We start from the raw sequence: 22392 nt of genomic DNA, 5'->3' as shown, positions 1-22392 counted from the left end.
GCCCTAACTAAATATATGTTCCGGTATCGTATCTGCCCCGTCTTTCGGTCGCTCGACCTGAGCCCCGGTGGTCGTCCGTTGACCTCGTTTGGCCTCTTCTTTGACAATGCTAACGTAAACTGCCACGACCTGCGGTGCCTTCTACATTATATACTTATACAACAATAGCCCACCAATCTCGGCCTAGAGGTACCTACGTTCTAATTACGTTAGGGTCACCAATTAAATTAGGTAAGTATTTATAACCGTAAAAAGAAACTTTAATTTCTTGGTTCGGAACCTCTAATTTTGAAACAAACAAAGATTGTTGACATGCATGAAAACTTCATTACTCGTATTATGTCTCTCTACGTACCGAATAGGTAAGCCCCAGCACAGCTAATTTATGGCTATAAATAGCAATCCGTTTTTTATTTTATTTGTGACTGGTTATAAGAACTGCTGATCTTGCTTGTAATGCACTTAATTTACCCTACTGGCTATCAAATGGACCTAACTTAACAATTTATTCCGTAATTTGACGATCAAGAATAGTCTGCCAACAATTACGTTTTGCGTATATAATAGCTTATGCTTTTTCATGTAAATGCAGGTATCTTTAACCACTGAAGTTGTGATGCTGGAATTTTTAACATTGTTTTTAATTTAGAGCTAAAGATGGGATGCAACGTGTGCAACGCACACCGGTGTATTTGTGGTATGATGGTTGAGGAGAATGGCCATCACTGACTGAGCTGCCAAAGATGCGCCAGCACTCTTTAAATTAAAGCACGGCGTGCGTGCAACGGGCAATGGGCCAATATCCCGTGCATATCGGAACCACCAGGTTCGGACGGTAAGACGAGCTAACCTTAGTTTAATCCCCTGGCGGAGGGGTGGTGTCTTTTATGGGATGCGACATGGGTTAGTACATTTACTGCACCCCATCTAAGACACACGGTAAAGGCGCGGGTTCAGCAGCAGAAATTGCCGCTAAAAATAAACACGCCAAATACTCCGGGTTACAGGTGTATAGTTAGTCGCCATATAACAAGTCACCATTGAAACAAGTTGAATTTGTCTCGAGACAAGATCAACAAAATACGAGCATCTATTCTAGTCATCTAGTCAATCGTTTCTTACAAGTTGTCAAGTTGTCGCTTGTCGCAGATGTTAAACGACGTAGAAAGATAAGTTTTTCGTGTTTGTGTCAGCGGAACGAATAGTTGGTCTTGGTAAGCCACTTATTTGTATAACAATAACAAAAATATACTGGCATGATTTCATGGTAATTCGTTATCTCAGTCTAACAACGACTCTTAGTATTTGAATTCACTGTCAAATGTTTCCGTCCTTCAGTGCAATTAGAGTCACTACGATATTTGGTATGAAAATCTTGCTTTTCTATGCTATTTTACATATAATATTTATTATATTAGTAGATAGACAGGCGTCCATAGGCTGCGGTGACTGCTTACCAGCAGGCGGGCCGTATGCTTGTTTGCCACCGTCGTGGTATAATAAATAAAAAAATAGACATGAAGTATAAAAAACCGTCCATTAATTTGTTGCATATAGCCGGCGCAACCTAAGATTTCCTTGTTGTATACAACGACATAAATGCGATTTCACCGTATGCTACACACAATCTTCAATTGAGTTACAAAAACATATGGTATTTTCGTAACTCAACGGAAATTTCACCTTTTTTTGTCCTAAGGGGCATGGCACACTGCATCCGATTCGCACGTCTGACGGGAGAATAATTTTTTTTTGCGTATTCGGGGTTGGTCCCATAGTTGCTCAGTATGACCTATATTGAATATAATAAAATTATTACAGGTGACTAAATAAACAACCTATATAAGGGTCAATTCGTAACTGTCAAATATGTGATCTTAGACACAACAAATATAAATTATAAGAACTTGACGTAAAACACTCAAAATTAGCTACATTAAGTACTTAAACGACGTGTTACTCATATTCATGCTCATCATGTCATGAAAATAATATTATTAAAATGTAAAAGGAGGTAGGTACAGTCGAAGAAAAAAATGTTTACATGTTTTGGCTTGTTACAAAGGAGTAAGGTGAAAAGTGTAGACATATTTTTGACGTCGACTGTACATAACATTAACCTTGCAGCGCTCCTAAAACTCGTAAAAAGAAGAATGCGAATGCTAAAAAAGCTATTAAACTACTTTGTATTTACTCACGGGATTTATGCTATCTACCTATATCACTTACTACTTACCTACTCTTAAGCCAACACTACAATACCTGTCAATTTAATGTACAGTCCGTTCACAAACATCTATAAAAGCCAACTTTCCAAAAATATAAACATGAATATTCCTGTAAAGGATGTTGTTATGGATGTTTTATACCATACGTCACTACTACCTTTAATCTTAAAAAACATAAAATAAGGAAATGAACATACGTACATTTTCTTATGAAGTTGATTAAAAAATTTTAATTTGCTCTCAATCCTAGGCTGCATATTCCGTAGCGAAAGATATTCGAAATTTATAATATACTTAAAAAAAACTTGTTCTGCACTTTTCAATGTTATCATCTTTTATAAGCAATAAGTAACTGAGTCACTAACCGCTTTTATATTTATTTATATTTCTTCCTGAAATAGTTATGTATCTAACGTAACTTAAATTGTATTCGATAAATAGGCCATTCATCGAGCATAGGCTGATGCCGAACGGGTGAATTATACCAAGATGTCAAAACCTCTAAAAATACACGGAATCAAAACTACAAATCTGTCGCTTGACTTCAAATTCGGATAAATCCACCCTACTCTCTTAGGAAATATTTACTCTATTAGTATTGCCTTATTTGCCTCTTACTACCAAAATCCCAAAAACGAACAGTTGGATTTTTATACCACGACGGTGGCAAACGAGCATATGGCCCGCCAGATGGTAAGCAGTCAGCGTAGCCTATGGACGCTTGCAACACCAAAGATATACAACCTGTACACTCCTTTGAAGAACCCCATACTGTAATAGCTCCTCGGGAAAATCTCGGCAGGGAGCTTATTCCACAGTCGAAGCGTCCGCGAGAGGAAATTCCTCTTAAACCGCACAGATTGGATTTATCCGAGTTTGAAGATAAGCGACTCGAATTATGGAATGGGATGGTCTATATACTATTACTATATTACTTACGTTGTCTGCTCTTTCAGAATACGATAAAGGAATAAGACAGGTCGTGAGATTCATAATCATAACAACGGCAATCATCCTCCCGGGAGGGCATTATCTCGCGGAGACGTTATTCATAACTTTCCTCTTTGTATCCTTGCTCGTGCAGTTTTTCTGCAAACGAAGTACGGGCGGAAAACCAGTGTAAAATAGCCAATGGCCAAGCTACAATACAAGTTAATACAATTTTGCGTGTCCAACTGGCAACACTGTTCACATGGCGTCACGCGTTTGGTCAAGCGCGTGTCAGTCACTGGTTTACGTAGTGATTATATGCTCTTTGGTTTACACCTGTAAAATTATCAATTACAGCCTTATAAACCTGTAACGACTGTAAATAATTCAATGGCGCTCTTAATCTGGTCGTTTAAGCGATCAACTCGCATGTGCTTGACTTGACAAGATATTGGAATAACTTCCCTCAACCTACCTGTAATGAAAAAAACGAACAATGTACCTATCTAATGCAAAGGTGGAAGTTTATCGTATACTTATATTATTATAGTTCGCAGATGTTTCATTTCTATATTACAAGTATGTTTTTTTTAAACTAACAAATAAAATTCGTGAACAGCAGCTACGGTTTACTTTTTTGTTCATTATTTAGGTAGACATTAAACACGATTTTAATATTAGGCATTACTATTATGCCTATTTAATTTTATCTTTCGACCTGTACTCTAAGTGGTATAATTACTCATATCATCACTTATGCTAGTACATAAAATTGATAATACAATCAAAGATAGATTGATTAAGATGTGTAAAGTCTAAGAGTTCCGTGCTTCGAATTTGACAGGTAAACGAGATGGCGCTGTACAGCTCCATGCATTTTGCGGTAGCTCTGATTGTCAAAACTTGACGTTTGACAATTAAGTGACCGCAAAACATATGGCGCAATACAGCGCCATCTGTTTTGAATGTCAAACTCACGTTTTTTCTTAGACTTTACCTCTCTTTTACAATCAATTCTCTTTGATACAATTCAATTTATTATAATAAGACAATTGGTACAATTTATAATAAACGATCTCGTCCAGATAACCTTTCGGACAATAATTTACTTATAGAGGTTTATCTCCTCAATCCAGGAAGTAACCTAAGGCTTTCCGCAAAAGAATGGCCATCAATTGCTTGGAAATAAATTGAAGTTTAGAGTAATGTTGGAGCTATCAGGCAGATCGTGTAGATCGTGCGCGTGCGACGCCCTAGGCCGCGACCCGCGTCAGCCCGTTTCCTGGAGCAAATATTAGAGTAAAGGTAAAGGGCTTATTCATTGTTCATCTGTATGTACAGATGGGCAAAAAGATTTTCAAATTTATTTTATTATATTACTTCAAAAATCGCGTTTATTTCTACACTTACGATTCTTCTGGGTATTTTTACCTCACTAATTGTGGTGATATCTCACAAAAAAAATACAAATAACACGTAGATTCCATCAAAGTACGTTAGATATATTTGAACGTTTTATCCTCTTAGACATTTTAGCAGGTCACGGTCAGAGACGACAAGAAATTACATTGGAACAGTAAAGTGTCGAACATTACGACCTTTGCTTATAAAATGTAGACGTATAAGAAGGCGGCTTTCATTTCATTTTTGTCAAAAGAGAGAATTTTCATATGTGTATTGCGTTACCTTTTTGCGTTTTGGTCTAGAACTTAGTTTCTAGCTTTGTCGAAAATATTATTACTTAGGCAAGTTTACATAATATAGATAACATATACCATAGCGAAATAATAAGTAATAGAGTGCTCACTCCATACATCCGTTTTGGTACCAAAATGCTTATTATATTCGCAGTCGACATCTAGCATCGAGTAACGGAACTCTCAGTACTGCTACTCGACAATAGATGTCGCGGCAAACAAAAAGTCTAATGCTCAACGATTTTCAGTTAATATTATAACCAGAGTAAGCGTGGAGTTGAAAATAGAGTTCCGTATACTCTGGTTATAATATTAGCGGAAAATCGTTGAGCATTAGACTTTTTGTTTGCCGCGACATCTATTGTCGAGTAGCAGTACGTGTCGACTGCGAATATAATGAGCATTTTGGTACCAAAACTGATGTATTGAGTGAGCACTCTATTACTTCTTATTTCTCTATGCATATACGTAGAAGACAGACTTTCGGTAAAGTGCACATAGCTATTAAAACAATTGAGAGGTAGCATAAGAGTTGATTTTGTGATATGAAATGAAATGAAATGAAATGAAATGAAATGAAATGAAATGAAATGAAAATGAAATGAAATGAACATTCTTAGCTACGTTAGCAAGATGGATCGACTGGCAGCGACTTGCGTGGGCCAGCCCCGAAGGCGAAGCTAATCCATTCGTATCACGCTTTGCCTTCGAACAATCGATTTATGCCATCTCGCCAAACTTGGAAGTTTTAGCAAGGCATCGGTGTCAGCATAGCTACCATGGAGCGCTTCCTAGTGGTTAAATTGGTTGCTAACTAAAAAAACCAAAGCAATCAGATAAGTTTAACACCTTGATAAGTTTACATTACGTTCACGTAAGTTTACAAACCTTTATTTAAACCTTGTTTCTATATCTCAGATACTAAAATTGATCCAATATTGTTCAAGATGTCCCATACTTAGTTCCTAAATCGCCTACCAACATAAGAGCATATATTTTTTTATAGAACATGTATATTTTTGAATAAGGTATGTGTGCATATATTTTTACACTTGACTGTACAAAGGCAGGATTACAGGAAACTAGGTATAGGTAATAATAATGTTTACAACAAAATCATTGCTTGGAAACACTAAAGATTGACTTTGTGCGTAATTAATGGGTATTAGTACTCGGTAAAACCTTTGTTTAATTTACAAGCTTCGGTCTAAGATGGATTTCAAAGATCGTAGCAACAAGAATTGAGCATTATTACAAACAAATAAGGTATATTTTCAATGTTCTTCAGCTAGTACCATCTTGAGCCGTCAAGCGAGCAAAGAATAGCAATTTGTTTCGTTTATGTTTATGTTCTGTCATTCAAGTTGCTGCGGTTTACTCGATAACATGACAAGTGGTATTATCTATTCAGTTATGTATTCTAGTCAATTAAACTGTAGGTTTTCCTTATGCATAATTTGCGTAGTCATCAAAGACCGCTTCGCTCCAGATAACAATAATGTAAGTATTAATGAACATCATTATAATAAACTGTGTATGTATACCATTATAATCTCGGAATATCCAAAACAAGGACAGAAACACAGAAGATACCTTATAGTAGAATGTTAACCAAGGGATAAAATATACTCATTTCAGTCGAGGTACTTTGGCGCTCGAACCAGTGTTGGGCAAAAATCAATTCGAATAAGAATAAAAACAGAAATTTTATTCTTATTCCAACACAATGGAATAAGAATAAATCCATCCCTTTTTATTTTTAAATAACATGAAATGGAATAAATCATGCAATTTTTATTTTAAATGAAGAATAAAAGACGGAATAATTATTCCAGAAATGGAGTTATTCTAAATAAGGTTTTAGTGGAATAACATGTTATTTAGAATAAGAATGAAGTTTGAAGTTGTCGTTAGGTCAATCTTGCGAGTCGATGTACTACCAGTTCCTGACATTCCATTTAGCTCAAATTTCGTATACTTGAGTATCTGGTGGATTTGGTGACTGTGCAATATGATGGAGTCAGAAGATGGCCAAAGGAACTCCTAAAGTAAACAAAATAAAGACACCGTATTTCGGCTCATTCGATGTGTCTTGTAGTCCATAGAATTGGTACATTTTACCTAACATCAAATGAGGTAGTTCTGTTTTTTTCATATGTTGGTAGTGATGAAATGGTAATAATAAATCCAAGTTGTCGACCTCGAAAGACCTTAGGATCATTGTAAAATACATTCAATTTTAGGACTTATTATTTATTTATTAATCCACCGAGAACCGGAGTTACGACAAAAGTCACTATGCACACTTTCAAGAAGATAAAATTTTCAATTAATTGACAATATAATCTTAATAGTCTTAGTGAGCCAAATAGTTTCTACGGCTTCTCAAAGGTTGTAACTGCAAAAAAAGGTTGTACCAGCAGTTGTGGTTGCAGGGAAGCAGGACTCAAATGCTCAGCTGTTTGCAACTACAGCGATGGTCAATCCTGCGAGAATATACCAGACCGGAGATGTGTGCCGACATTGAAAAACCACCATGAGATGACGATTTCGACCTGCCTGATCAGGTTGACGAAGAAATGCTACCACATACGCTGGGTGCAAAAGAAGTGCTGTAGATTCAGAAAACAAGCGTGGTCCATCAAAGATATACAAGAGATGCGAGTTATAACAAGTTCCCTCACTGTACCTACTGTATATTATACACACAATGATCCGAAGGGCTTTCGAGGTCGAAAACTTGGATTTGTCATTACTATTTCATCACTCTTCTGCTTCGCGTTGTCCCGGCATTTTGCCACGGCTCATGGGAGCCTGGGGTCCGCTTGACAACTAATCCCAAGATGTGGCGTAGGCACTAGTTTTTACGAAAGCGACTGCCATCTGACCTTCCAACCCAGAGGATAAACTAGGCCTTGTTGGGATTAGTCCGGTTTCCTCACGATGTTTTCCTTCACCGAAAAGCCACTGGTAAATATCAAATGATATTTCGTACATAAATTCCGAAAAACTCATTGGTACGAGCCTCCGGATTGCAAGTCGCACGCTCTTACCGCTAGGCCACCAGGGCTTCACTATTACTATTTCATCACTAATAACATATATAAAAAACAGAACTACCTCATTTGATGTAAGGCAACACCTCTTTTTTGGTACGATTTCCATGTATTATTGGCAAACACTTTGATGTTTTACTGAACACCTGCGGCTGGCGGCTCTTCAAAAGATCTTTGAGCATGTTATTATTGCCGTTTAATAATGAGAAGAAAATTTAAATAACAGGTATTTAAAAAGACCATGTAATAACTCAGTAATAAATGTTCGGTAGCAACAAGAACACTAAAAGCACCGAAGTTAATTTAGAAACATGAAAATATATCCAGTCATCATAACTTAAACAAATGTATTTTGCAGTAGCGGCGGCTCCATACAACCCTATACCCATTGGTTTTACTAAAAAATTGCGTTCGTCCGTAGTCCATCCAAACTATACCTACCTACTTCATACATACTTACATACCAGCTTCATCGGCTTTATTAAGAAAAATTCTCACGCTACAATTCTTATTCATGGAATATTATTTCAAATAAAAATCATGATTTTTTTTATTTAAATAAGAATAATTTATTTCCATTCAATTTCCTCACCGAAAACTTATTCCAGACGGAGTTATTGATATAATTTTGACGGGAATAAAATCAACGTGATTTTATTCTTATAAATTCTTATTCCAATCATGATTTTATTCCTGAATGCCCAACACTGGCTCGAACTCACCCTTCATCAACCGAGTTGAACACTCTACTTTTCATTTCGAATACGAGGAAAATACAATACAGGTGTATTTAAAAACCATGACTAAGTATAAATTTCTATATTAGGTATTTCTTGAGGGTGTTTTCAATTAAAAATTTAGGTAAAAGTAGGTATCGTTATTTATAGAGTTTAAATATCAGAATAGAAATTGTATAAATATCTAAATTTGCCTTATTTAGATATATTTTAATTTAGATTAGTTTTTACCATTTTGTTTTATTATGTGCTGTATGTTTCCCATTAAATGTAATTTTTAAATACATATCAAAAGTAACAAATTCATTTAAACTCAAATTTTAATTGCTTATTCGTAAAAAAACGTACTTGGAAAGTAAAATGCCCTAGAACACGAATCACTTTCTGCACACTTCATAGAACAACAATGACCCAATTTCAGAGCATGAGAAATGAAAAATACCCTGCAGACAAACTTTGCAACCAAATAAAGCTTGTAGAAGTTTGCATATGATAATATCAATCAGCTAAACATTTCCTGTACGAGTACAAGTACTTATACGATAGTACGAAGTACGAAATATAGATCGGAATTGCAAGTACTTATTTGTAAACATTTATGTTAAGAACTTAAGACAGTTTCAGTACCAGTGTACATGAAGCACGTTAGAAATGTTTTAAAAACAAAACCCCGCTAGTAGTACTGGTCGATGATGCATTGACTTTAATACAGATTCCAATCTAACAGTTTGTCGGTGAGTTAAGACATTAATCAAATTGCCTAATTACCTACACGCACAAGGCGTAGTGAACAAAAACAATCTATGCACACAATCGTGTGCAGTGTCCATAGAAGGAAGGTGGACGCAATGAGCAGGAAATCCTTGTATGCGTTGCTATGACTTGCAACGCATGCGCGAATGACAAATTGATGCAATTGTGGTCGAAGTGAGCGTCGTAAATTTAGAGCATGTTTGACAACTCAATAATACGTTGCCAACGAAGCACATTATTTTATATGGGGCTCTCGTGTTTCGTTGATTTTATCTATAGGTAAAATAGCCCAGTGTCTTAGCTGGATTAATAATAGATCGCGATATGATTGGTGGTAGTGTAGCATTCAATTCATCAATGGATGAAACAAAAACTAGACCCCTTGGTCTACCTAAAAAGAGAGTAGGGGAAGCTGTTCTACCTCGGACAGTTTTTTCTTTTATGATTTTTAGAAAAATCTTTTGGCTGTAGAATTGTTGTTTATCCGAATATTATAAGATACATTAATAAATTATCAAATACGATATAAAATTAAAGGATTGGGTTATATATTTTAATAGGATAGGTCGACGAAAAAAAAGGGAAAAGTGTCCAAGGTACATCAGGGGTGTTGTTCCTTGGACACTTTTCCCTTTTTTTTCGTCGACCTATCCTATTAAAATGTCCCGTTGTGCCTCGGACATGACAATTTTAATTACTAAAAATATAATATAATCATAGAAATAATATTTATTATGAAATCACAGATATTTCTTGCACAATTACGCCATTCAGTATATTTTTCTAGTACAAATTACCTTTGAAAAATATACTTAGCAATGGTCATATTTTATTTTGGCCTAAAACATTTTAGGAATCCTTTCTAAGATCGATTACTTGGTAACTTACAACGCAGATAACCAATAATTAGAAATACGGCAAATATAACTTTAAGTTAAAAAATATATATTTACAGTACTAGCTAGAAATCGAGTTGGTGGTAACTAGTGGGATTTTTTTTCCCACTAGTTACCACTGGTAAAAGGTGGGAAAAAATTCCCAGTAGTTACCACTGGTCACAAATTGGTGGTAACTAGTGGGAATAACCTAGGCCTGCGTACTATTTCTGGAGTTTGCCCTCCGGAAGCAACCTAACGAACCTATCCTACCTATATTTGGTTTAACGGGGCTACCGTCAAAACTTTACATAGGAACATTACGATCTGCCTGATCTTATGATCGGCCGCCGACATATATACCAATCATGCTGTCATAGAGTATGCCATTACGATAATTGTCAGCATTCTGCACCGTTGAGGTTCGCCTAGCCATAGTGACACTTTACAAGATCTCTATCAATCTATTCAGCCCCTACTATCCACCCATTGCTGAATATAATACTCGAATATGCCTCTTTTTTACACATCACTCCTCGGTCCTTCGGTCTCGGTCACTTTACAATATACAAAACTTTATCAAAAACAGTGGAACATAATTTCAAACTCTTGTCATATCCTCTATTTGTGTTTTCAATAGCAGAACATTTTACTGGATATAATTATCTTTTTTTACAGAGCACCGAAGGGAGCATCGAGTTCGCCCCCTTAGTGACAGCTACCTGCAAGACGGGCGTAATGTCCGTCAAGATTAACTTCAACCAGCCGTTCTACGGGGTTGCTCATGCGCGAGAATTCAGGTAATTTTAACAAATTCCAAAACATCCATCTTACAGAAGGCTTTCTTCTTAAATTTAGAACAGAGTACATATCTCCAAATCTGGAGTCGCGGCGTATGGAATAGATATGTATTGTAGGATTGGGTGGACTATATTTTCCGAAGGTCTACCTCCTCCTTCATCTAGCGCCTACAGATAGCGAAATATGGGCTCTGCTTCCGAAATACATTTTGTAGACGGCATCGGCAGGAGACCTATTTAATATTTTGTCACTTAGACTATCAATATACAATAGATAGATGTGACAGCACGTTATAGTGCACCACTATAGGACTGGCAATGGCAACGATAATGTCACATTTAATGTAAATGTTTATACAAAATGAGAATACATATCGCAGAGATTTGGCTGGATTGTCATTTATCAAGTTCATTTCTTTAGAAAAAAAGTATTCCCTTGTCGGCCACGGCGTACCTAATGTAGCTACTCGTATGTATGACCTCGGAGTTACACATGCAGGCAAATTGTGATTCCAATGACTAGACGAATAGCGAGATGTCCGTTTTTCCTGAGCCAGACTTTGTCACTTAGACTATTCGCTAAGACGTTCGGTATTCACCACACTAATGCACATATACTTGAATGTCCCACGTGTCCGGGAATTGTGGACATTAATAGATATAATTTAGGATAGCTTAGGAGAGCAGAACGAAACAACCAAGCTTTCCAGTCTAGATTTTAATGACAACTAAAAAATTAAAGAATTATACATAGAAGACGTCAAATGGACATAGACAATATGTATAAAAAATATAAATAATATAAAAACCTATTTACACCTCGACACCACGCACACACCAGAGCGACATGCATTCGCATCCAATCTAAAAACGCCTAACATGTAAATATATTTCAGAACACCAGCATGCATGGCACAAGGCAACGGTTCAGAGTCCATGAGCTTCGACGTCAGCCTGATGGCGGCACAGGGCTCGCCGGATTACTGCGGAGTATTCTGGAACAACGTAAGTGCTTCAAATAGTATAGGTTCTAATTTCTTTTTTCTGCAGCCCAAAGCTTAAGGACATTTTTGAAATGTAGTTGAAACATTTAGGCGATATAAGTTACTTTCACAAAAAAATATACGATTTTCTGATTGTATAACATTTACCTATTACTGATTACCTACCTGTACCTACCTTTATAATAAACTATTACCAAACTTCAGTAGGTAAAGTACAATGACGCATTTGTTCAGTAATATAGGTAAATCAATAGATCCGTAGATTATGAAAGGTTAGATTGTTTGTCTTATTACACTTTCACTACCCGCATACACATTAGCCTGCGGATTAAACTAAACAACTTATATTGACCGATTTACCTCATTCGAGTCATTCGATTTATCAAATCACTGATTTTGGTTACCAAACTGAACCTGTATGAGTCTATTAACATAAAACATAATAGCGCGATTCAGGATATAGGAATTTTGTTCTCGGAAAAGCGCCTCGCGATTTATGCACTAAACTACTTAAACCAAATAGAGTCTGATGTGGTCATTATTCCAAGAAACATCTCAATAGCGCTATTCAGGATTCTTCAATTACGTAATAGCGCCATCTATCGTACGATTTGGTGTGTAACTTAGTTTAATGTGTATTTGGTATGTTACAGCGCACAGACGAGCGGTCCCTGCCGTTCGCAGTGCGCGTGCATCGCACCCTAGAGCTGGCTGACGACAAGTTCTACGTCATCACATGCGGGAAGGCGGGCTTATTCAGGAATGCTAGGTATCTACACTATTAACAAAAGATGCTCTGTTAAAAACAAATACTAAAATGATAGTTGGATTGGCCTGTGTACTATTAGGTAGGTACCCGATTATCCTGTTTTTGTAGTAATTTTGTACTAACCATACAATTGGATTAACTGTCATTTTAGTAAAAACTGAGCAAGTACGTAGGTAACTAATTACATCTACTCGATTAAATGTCTCCCAAACCAACTAAAGTCATACATTTTACCAAAAAAGTATTAGGTAGGTAAATCCTTTTTCTGTTCCTGTGGACCACTAATGTCAAAAAGGAGTACCTACTTAGAGTACTTAGGGCGAAACGTAATGCAACCCTATGAGGTACAGAACATTATGGCCCAAAGAATCTTGGATTTCCTGAATTCAACGGGCATTCATAATGAATTTTAAAGGGCCACTATATATCAGTGCTTGGTCTATGTGGCACTCAAAAAGGCCCACAACACCACAATAATAACTAATAATAAATCTCTTTTTGAGGTCTCTTCTATCGTCTATAATTATGAGAAATGTCGAATAATCCTAAACCTTGATCAGCTGGTCTTTATCTTTAAATATTTTTAATTAGTAGATAGGTACGTTTTATAAAACTTCGCTACGGACTACATAATATTTTTTTGAGGTTCATACGAAGTGGTAATTGTGATAAACTTTCATTGTCACGTAAACACTCAACGCTCAAATTATTTTAACAACTTTGATTGTCCTCGAAAATTGTAACGAAACAAGAATTTATGTACAGCGCTCTTGAACTTTAAACACCTGTTGCGTTGCGTAGGTAGACGATAATATAACTTTTACGCGAGTAAGGAAAACGCGGTTTCTAAACTTTTAAAAATATATTAAATTAACAAGGTCATACGAGGCATTTTAAAGTACAAAAAAACTAAAAATCTGGAAATATAGCAAAGTAAGGAGTTACTAAAATCAATTTGTAACTTACTAGGAGTTTAACCCATTCAGGGCTAATCAGTATACGACACGTTGTCATTTTGCCTCTACGAAGAATTTCCTCTACATACCGGAAAACCTATATTATCAGCTACGACGTAGCGCTACGACCGTAGCTCAGCGGGGAATGTTTTAACTCGGTAATTAAATGTAACGTAGGTAAGTATGAATATAGGTCATATTAACGGTTTGTTGTTCAAGAAAACGACGAATCAGGAATCCGACGAAACAGGAATACGACGAACCAGGAACAAACCATATTAACCATGTTACCATATAACCTGCTGCTATATATTGGATACTTACTGCAATAGCCACCTTTACTTTATTTCATTCCAGCCAGCATCCGTGAATTCACTCATAACGAATAATCTACATTCATAATTTAATTTATTTGCAGAAACGAAACCTCACGAGTGTCCCTACGAATGTTGAACGAAAATGGCAAAAAGATTATGACCGCCGCTTTCAATATGCCCTACACGCTGCGAGCGGAGATGAGCAAGCCTGACGGTAAATACATACTTATTAGTATTTGGGTATATGTATATTAATATTGAGCTGTGGATGGGACTTTTTTGTAGATCTTTAGTATCAGTTCTGGCGGGATGAGTTTATCATTCCGACGTACGCTATTATAAAATTTTAATAATAAATGAAGGTTGTTTCTGACAAAAGTGTCTAGGCATTTGTGTTTCATTTGTATTTGGCTAAACAGCAGCGAAATGTCATCAGCGAATAGTACACACTTTTGGTTGGTAATCTTAGAGTCCGTATTTAAGAGTCCGCAACGAGCTCGGTTATTCATACAAACGTATTAGTTTATTTATTTTACTTTATTGGATACACTTAACAAAATTCGTACAATATCATGAAACAAACAAGTGCATATCAGGGCTTAGAAACTGGCACGAGATCCAAAACAACTGTACACAGCATGCTTTACAAGTAAGCGCAAATGTTACAAATTACGCTCTCATTTTAAAACAATTAGCTAGATTGCTTTGAAAGTTTGTACTTACAACAGGATAAGGTACCATACCATAAGCAGTAGTTAAATAAAATACAGCAAATTTATGTTTTTTATTCGAAATTTGTTTTTGGTTCATTTCGTGTTTTTTATATGCTGGAGCTATATAAACTAATTCAAGGCATAGATATACCTCATGTCACTGTAGGTATGTGCAAAGTTTCATTGCAATCCAACACTTAGTCTTAAAACGAGAGCGAAACTCTAAAAATATATTATTATATTATTTTTTATAAATATAACTATATTATTTTTTGCTTTTGTAACTATATTCCAAGACCTTAAGTTTTTATGAAACTTAAAAATGGTCACATTTTTTCATTTCTAGTCTGCCTTTTTTGCACTCATGAAATGGTTATATTACGTGATGGTTTCCCTTAGCTCCACTTCACTTCAATTATCCTTAAGCGTATTATTCTATATTTCTGTGCAGAAAACTAATTAATTACTAAATTATTAAAAATATTACAACCTCTACAACTAGGTCATAGCGACTTGATTGGATATTTGAAAATGGTTACCTAACCCTTAATATGTACTTCCAATTTCAGGTGCTCATGGCATCAAGATGAAGAGTTGTTTCGCGTTCAACATGAAGAACAACACAGTGGACTTGCTGGATAAGCGAGGGTAAGATCATGCTATTTAAATAAGTTTATTACTAAATGCTTTTATTTGCAATATTTGCTGACTTTTGCTTTCGAAAACGTCGACAACTATTCAGTCAAGGAGATTCCTTCTGCAAACGCTCCGGTTGTGGAATTAACTCCTTGTCACTTTCTTAATGGACTAATATAGTATGGTGGGGTTCTTAAGAAACGGAGTGTAGGTACAGGGTAGAAAAGGGTGGGCAATGCGACAGCTAGAATTTTATACCTCCATAAGCTACGCTTACCATTACGCAGGCCGTATATGCTTATTTAGGTATTACTGTAATTAAACTACTTTAGTCTAGTGCACCGCTGTACGTGTGCACTCTAGTTCTGTGCTGCGAGACTCTTGACTTCTCTTAAAAATGAAGGGTAATAGTAAATACGAGTACCTATGCTATATGCTAATATTTTCAGGTGTCCGATAAAACAGCAGTCAGTGGTGGTGCGGCCGGCGAGCGGCGCGGCCGAGCTCTTCATACCCGCCATGTTCCGCTTCCCCGACTCCTCGCAGATCAACTTCCAGTGCGACATCTCTATCTGCAAAGGTACTATAAATACTCAATAATAAGATAAGATACAAGGCCGTAATCTGACAGAAGTGAAAACTGTAAATATCCTGATTATGATACTACGGTGTTCTACTTATAGAATAAGGGATATTATTCGTAACAAAACCACATCAATTTGAATTTCAAAACTACATATGCCCTGGTACCTTAAATAAACCTAATTAGATTTATAAAAAAAATATGCACGAAAAGAAGACTATTTAATAGTGTTTTGGCACTACTTCAATATGTCCTTTATGTAAGTCTCCGTAATGCAAAACATAATAAAAGAATGATCATTCATAATGATGTAATTCGTAACGTTTCTATTATAATATGTACCTCTACTATGCTTTTGGGTTTTCTGTACCTATACCAATATGTACTTCTATGTAGGTTCAGTATCCCATCAACCTTTCGTATTTGTACATATTTAAGCATTTTCCTGCGTAACTTTCTTGATGAAGGTGACCCGGTCAACGACGTTAGGGTTTAGGGTAATAGCATTTTTAATAAGCTATTACACCAAACTGACCTTTTGGGTGGTTATTCACAAGTGCCTTTACCTTGACTTTGCTGCGGTCGTTTACGCTAGTGACTGCGTAAAGTTACTTTAAAAACTTACATCTCGCTCATGCTTGTATTGATGCAAGCGAGATGCACTGCGACTACTGCAAGTGAATTTACACTCTCGCTAGAGGACGGCTGTGGACGTTATCATGTGGCGGACAGACGGCTGTGGGCGTCATCGGAAAGTCTAGGCAAGGACAGCAACGACGGCCACAGCCGTTAGCTTCGCCAATGCAATAGGGACTTATGCGGGACTCCGTAAAGTTCAATTTCACTTAAATAATCGTGATCGACTGGCGTCCGGGGCACGGCAGGCATATGCCTTCGCCATCTGGCGTTCAAAAGGTTAATGAACAATTTTTCATAGGTTTTATAAAAAATGGACAACATTTATTCTTCCATAACTATAAATTAATTCACCAAGCAATGTATCACTACTTTGTTACTCAAAACGTCGCATTAATGACGCGACGTCACAACTGTCACTAGTGAACACGATGTACAAAATACATTGCCGCTCGAAAAAAATATATAAATGAATTATACTGTTGTGGTTAAAACTTTCTTTACGAATCATTTCATACCACTAAAACCTAAGTCTGGTTTAAGTTTGTGGTCAAAAATACACGCAGTATATTCATGAATTTATTATGCTGTTTTCTAGGAAGTTGCCCGGTGCAGGACTGCAACGTGGACGATGGCGTTGGCGTAGTCGGTGAAGAAGAAACCACCTTCACCGCCTCCACGGGGGTCTTCATACTGGACCCCAATGATAGTGCAGGTATTTTCTTACTTAATTATTTGTATTTGTATTTATTGTATACATGTACAGTACAGTAATGCATCAGGATACATGGTGTTAAATATAATTTCTTAAGAACGTAACTTCTTATTACGTAACTAGCGCTACAATCAGCAAGAGAGTGGTTATTCATTTGATTGTCCCCCGTTTTAGTGATTTGGCATATTTTGTATTATTTAATTGAGACAGATAAGTTGTGTCATATCAAGAGGAGGATTTAAAGGCCGTAGGGAACAATATAAAAATATCTCTTGAAATTGCGGCGATCTGATTACCTTCATAACTTAAGGTTGTATTATTGGTTGTATTGTATTGTGTTTGTTGTAGTGGTCTCTTTAAAATTTTCTTATTACTGGTTTTACTGTAGGTTCAATCCAGCTTTAATGAACATTAATATAAAAATGGCTCTAAACTATTCTAACACGATTATGTCGTATTACACAGTGGCAGAGCTGAGCTGCTCCGACGGCAGCATCCACCCGCCGTGGCTGCTGTACCTGGCCATCGCACTCGGAGTCATGTTCCTAGTGATGCTGCTCATCAACTGCTTCCTGTGTACAGCCATGACGTGCTCCTGCGCCAGGACTGACGTGAGCTCGCTCTCTAATACACCGGTCAGACAGAGACACCACATCCGACCGTGGCTGTACCTGGCCATCGCCTGTGTCATCAACTGGTTCCTCTGCACAGCCATTACATGCTCCTGCGCCAGGACTGACAATTCCTGCATAGCGTTGCGGAAATCAATGAAGTGCTACATTGCGTTATCAAATAATAAATATCAGTCGCCTATAATACCTATAATTTCCAACCAACTCCTGTTGAACTCCGATTCTCAGTTACCTTACCCTCTTAACCTGACTTTTTATTATTAACAGTACCTATGTTAATCCTAGATTTGCACCTTCTTTTAATAATAACCCTATTAGGTAATAGGTATTTCAATACAACTCAGTGGTATGAAATAAGGGCCCTTACGTTACTCTGCCTACAAAATATCATAATGTTTGCAGGTGATCGAGAAGGACCCGTCAGTGGTGGAAGACTACGACCCGTACCGCAGCTGGCACGGCAGCCAGTACGGCAGCAGGTACCCCTCGTCCACCATACACTCCGCGAGGTAACACCCATACATAACCATACTCTACTTTTACATTATATTATTATTTTATTCCGCACTCAAAACCCCAGAATATGATTAAGTATAACAATGTAAGACGCACGACGGAACATTCAATATGACACCTTTACTTAAGTGTTATTGGCGTTCAAAGGGTTAAGCGGCCTTTAGGCATGGCTATATTTTACTAGCTGCATGAAAAAAACTTCAAACACAGGTGGGAAGGAGTTAGTCAGTCATACTAACTAGCTATATCTTTACACATGTCGTTTGGTGATTCGCTTTCGAGTAGGCAAACTTAGAAAATCCATACATAGTAATACCACTAATACCTAATGACAATAATAAAATATATGCAGTATATGCAATAAACACAATTTTGAGTAGGTACCTAAGTATATATGTATGTTCCGTAAGCAGAACAATATTTTCAACTTATTTAATTACTCATGCCATTGATTGCGAGACTCAAAAATAAATATAATATTCATGTCGAATTCGCCATTATTAACTGATTTTCGAGATTTATTCACAGTCATTACGTTTAAATCCCATTCTTAACTTCTAACTAGCTAAATCACCAGCTAAGACTAAACTGTACAGAACAACTAAATATTACATTGACCACTAAGCTTAATGCTAGCCATTCACTCGCCAACGCTACTACCTACCTAAATTTTTCTTATTTTCCACACTGCGACCACAATATTGAGAACTGCACACAATTCTTATGGCTTATTTGTTAATGCAGGTCTGTCTCGGACAACAGTGACCACTACGCGATAGTGCAATCCCGGCCCGGCAGCCGGCACTCCGGCATGCATCGGAATAGGCATTAAAAGGTAATCTAATGATTATATTTTACTAACTACGTGGGTACTTGTACTCTCTCGCCACTGTACTCGGTACGTGTGATCAAGGCCTAACTATGTTTGGGTAATTACAATTAGTTATTGTGACACACTGACATGAGTGATATTTGATTGATGCCCGGGGATATTTGTAACTTTATACCGAAATAGGCTTACATAGGTCGTTTTTGGGGTTCTGTCGTCAACTATGAACCCTTATGGTTGCGCCAAATCCGTCTGTCTGGTCTGTTTTACATCTAATTGTAGTTTTGATATTGTTTTCTAATGATAAACATTTCTTTTTCAGAATCTATACGAAAATCTCGAGTGGAACGTAGCAAGTTGGTGAAGAAACTAAAGATACAAAAGATGTAAAATAATTGGATTTTTAGGGAACCATTTCTTAATTCATAGAAAAATGTTAAACATTAAACATAAGTTAAATCCACTTCTTGATGCTAACTTGACTCACGCTAGAACTGTCCGGTACCAGGCCGAGGCGTCTGATATTTCAGTTTTCAATATAAATCATCACGCGATCACCGATCACCCGTCATAGAATAAATTAATAGTTTAAAAAACACTAGAAAAACACGCTTTTATAAATGTACGTAGAAAGTTCATTACGTGACCTTTCTCACAAGTGCAAACACGACTATGATACGATATTCCATCACGGAATGCCAGTGCCTATCTTCCGGCTTCATCATCAAACCTTGAAACCTAATCGTGGTCAAAGTTCATTACAAGACTTTTCTAACAAATCCAAACACAGCTATGATACGATGTTCCACCATGAAGTTCCAGTTCATATCTTCCGGCTCCATCATTAGATCAGTTCGACAATACCATATTATTTTACTGTCACCAGAACTACGTACAGCTGCCAATTTTCATGAAGCTACGATCCTTGGAAGATGGTTAAATTAGTTACCTTAGATTCCATTACATAGTTAGTTACATACAGGTCGACCTAATTAGAAGCGTGTTAAAAAGAGTCGGACGCCTCGGCCAAATTTCCGATTGTGGTGAAGATACGATTATGAATCATTAATAACAAGGTTAAAAATACGAGTGGTGCTTTGAATAATATTCACAAATTTTAACATAACAGTATGTAGTCTGTAACGTTACCTAAGCTAGAACATTAAGGTACTTCTGTATGTTCAAATGAATTTATCTTGTGCCATTTTGTTTCCACGTACCTTAAAGAACATAACGATATTTGGTACATTATTATGACCGCAATAATTCGAATTTAATACGCAATTTGATACAACGAATCCGTCCAAAATTATCTCATAGTTAAAATAAAGTAATGCAGTACGGTTGTACTTAGAATAAGTTATAGATTGTTATACCAGTATAGATAATAAATGTAATTATTAGAATTAATCTAGTATAAAGACGCGCGCCTATGTGTATAGGCGTGGGTTAAAACTGTACCACATCATACACTGTGAATTATAGTGTTAATTTACACGAGTAGTTAGTACTTCCTCAGCTGCCTAGGATATTTAATGTGTCGTATTGCCTGTCATAGAATGTGTAACTAAATATGTAGTAAGAGTGAGTGATATTAGCTATATGACATCTCTTCCTGATTCTGTGACTTATAATTTCAAAAACTTACCTGTAAGTGTTTGCAGTAGCGTCCTTAAGGGGTGGCGAGCAGGGCAGCGGCCCGGCCCGGGGCCTCGCATCAACCCGGTCACATGTTCATAAGGGCCGCCCGGGGCCTCGCATCAACCGGTCACATGTTCACAAGGGCCGCCCGGGGCCTCGCATCAACCGGTCACATGTTCACAAGGGCCGCCCGGGGCCTCGCATCAACCGGTCACATGTTCACAAGGGCCGCCCAGGGCCTCGAGGTTAAGGCCGCTACTGAATGTTTGTAAACTTTTGAATTGTTTACTTTTGCCAAGACTTAAGCATATGCATTTGTCTTGGCAAGTTTTAATGTCTAGACGGCTAGAGTGATTAAAAATTAGACTTCTCTGTAGTAGACTAAGTTTGGCGCCTCCTAAATTCGTACAAGGACCTTTTATTTGTGAATATTTATGTGAAACTAGACCTTTATGTTATGATTTTATGAGTTACGCAATTCGAAAGAGACTTGAACAATGAATAGCGATGTGCTCAATCCGTCTTCCTCGAGTAAATGAAACTTTAATGAATAATGAATTATGATTGAATCTCGTTTAATGTGTGCTATGTGTTCGTGTTAAACCAAGAGAGAGTGACAATAAAATTCTTAACACTGCCCGTTTGTTTTAATCACCTGAAGTTAAATAAAAGTGCCCATAGGTTACAAAGCTTTATTTGCTTTTTTTGCATACACGCAAGGCCGAAGGCCGAGCACCGTGTTGGGCCGAAAGCCAGAAGCGTACCTTTCTGTTCGGTTCAGTTGAGTCGGACTGAAGAAAAAGAAATAGGACTAGACTATATGTGGCAAACACCCGCAATGGTACTTTTGTACTATTGATTGATTAGGTACTTGTATGATTGTTCCGTGTTTGAACACTACATTCATGCAGCTCTCTCTACGGCCTTCGCTATTTACTTGGGGAAGTTGCGGGAAGCGCGCACCCATCGGACGCTCCGCGCTTTCGGCCCTACGCGGAACTCGGCCTTCGGCCCTCTCATTTGGGCATTTGTAATATTAAAAATGTTAAAAATTGTGTAATGTACGGACCCTTGAAACGCAAATCCGACTCGCACGGCCGGTTTTTAAAATTTTTTTTTAATACCACGACGGTGGCAAGCAAGCATACGGCCCGCCTGGTGGTAAGCAGTCACCGTAGCCTATGGACGCATGCAACTCCAGAGGTGTTACATGCGCGTTGCCGACCTCATAAAAATCTGTACACTCATATAGGTATATGTCGTGGCCAGATCATAGATTTTAATAATAACATAAAATGTAATTTTAGAATTGATCACTTCATGATGTGGTTAGGTTAGTTTTGAATTTTTCATGATGCGGCCAACCGAT

At 37.2% G+C, this 22392-nt stretch overlaps 1 protein-coding gene across 2 annotated transcripts in view; it reads left to right on the top strand.

Annotated features, from left to right (window-relative positions):
- The window catches only part of LOC133520017 (uncharacterized), a 35985-nt gene extending 14325 nt beyond the window's left edge, over positions 1–21660 (top strand). The window contains exons 2-12 of one of the 2 annotated variants that reach the window (XM_061854262.1): positions 10955–11076; positions 11973–12081; positions 12734–12849; positions 14224–14336; positions 15405–15483; positions 15921–16051; positions 17289–17405; positions 17871–18016; positions 18440–18516; positions 19298–19388; positions 19705–21660. In XM_061854262.1, the coding sequence (XP_061710246.1) occupies positions 10955–11076; positions 11973–12081; positions 12734–12849; positions 14224–14336; positions 15405–15483; positions 15921–16051; positions 17289–17405; positions 17871–18016; positions 18440–18516; positions 19298–19385 (1098 nt within the window). In that variant the 3' untranslated portion in view covers positions 19386–19388; positions 19705–21660. Of the gene's footprint in view, positions 1–10954; positions 11077–11972; positions 12082–12733; positions 12850–14223; positions 14337–15404; positions 15484–15920; positions 16052–17288; positions 17406–17870; positions 18017–18439; positions 18547–19297; positions 19389–19704 lie in introns of both variants that reach the window. The other variant, XM_061854261.1, reaches the window with a different exon arrangement.
- The last annotated feature ends 732 nt before the right edge of the window (positions 21661–22392 follow it).

Source organism: Cydia pomonella, chromosome 7 (genome assembly GCF_033807575.1).
Source record: "Cydia pomonella isolate Wapato2018A chromosome 7, ilCydPomo1, whole genome shotgun sequence".
Classification (NCBI taxonomy): Eukaryota; Metazoa; Arthropoda; class Insecta; order Lepidoptera; family Tortricidae; genus Cydia; species Cydia pomonella.
This window is presented reverse-complemented; position numbering and strand designations above follow the sequence as displayed.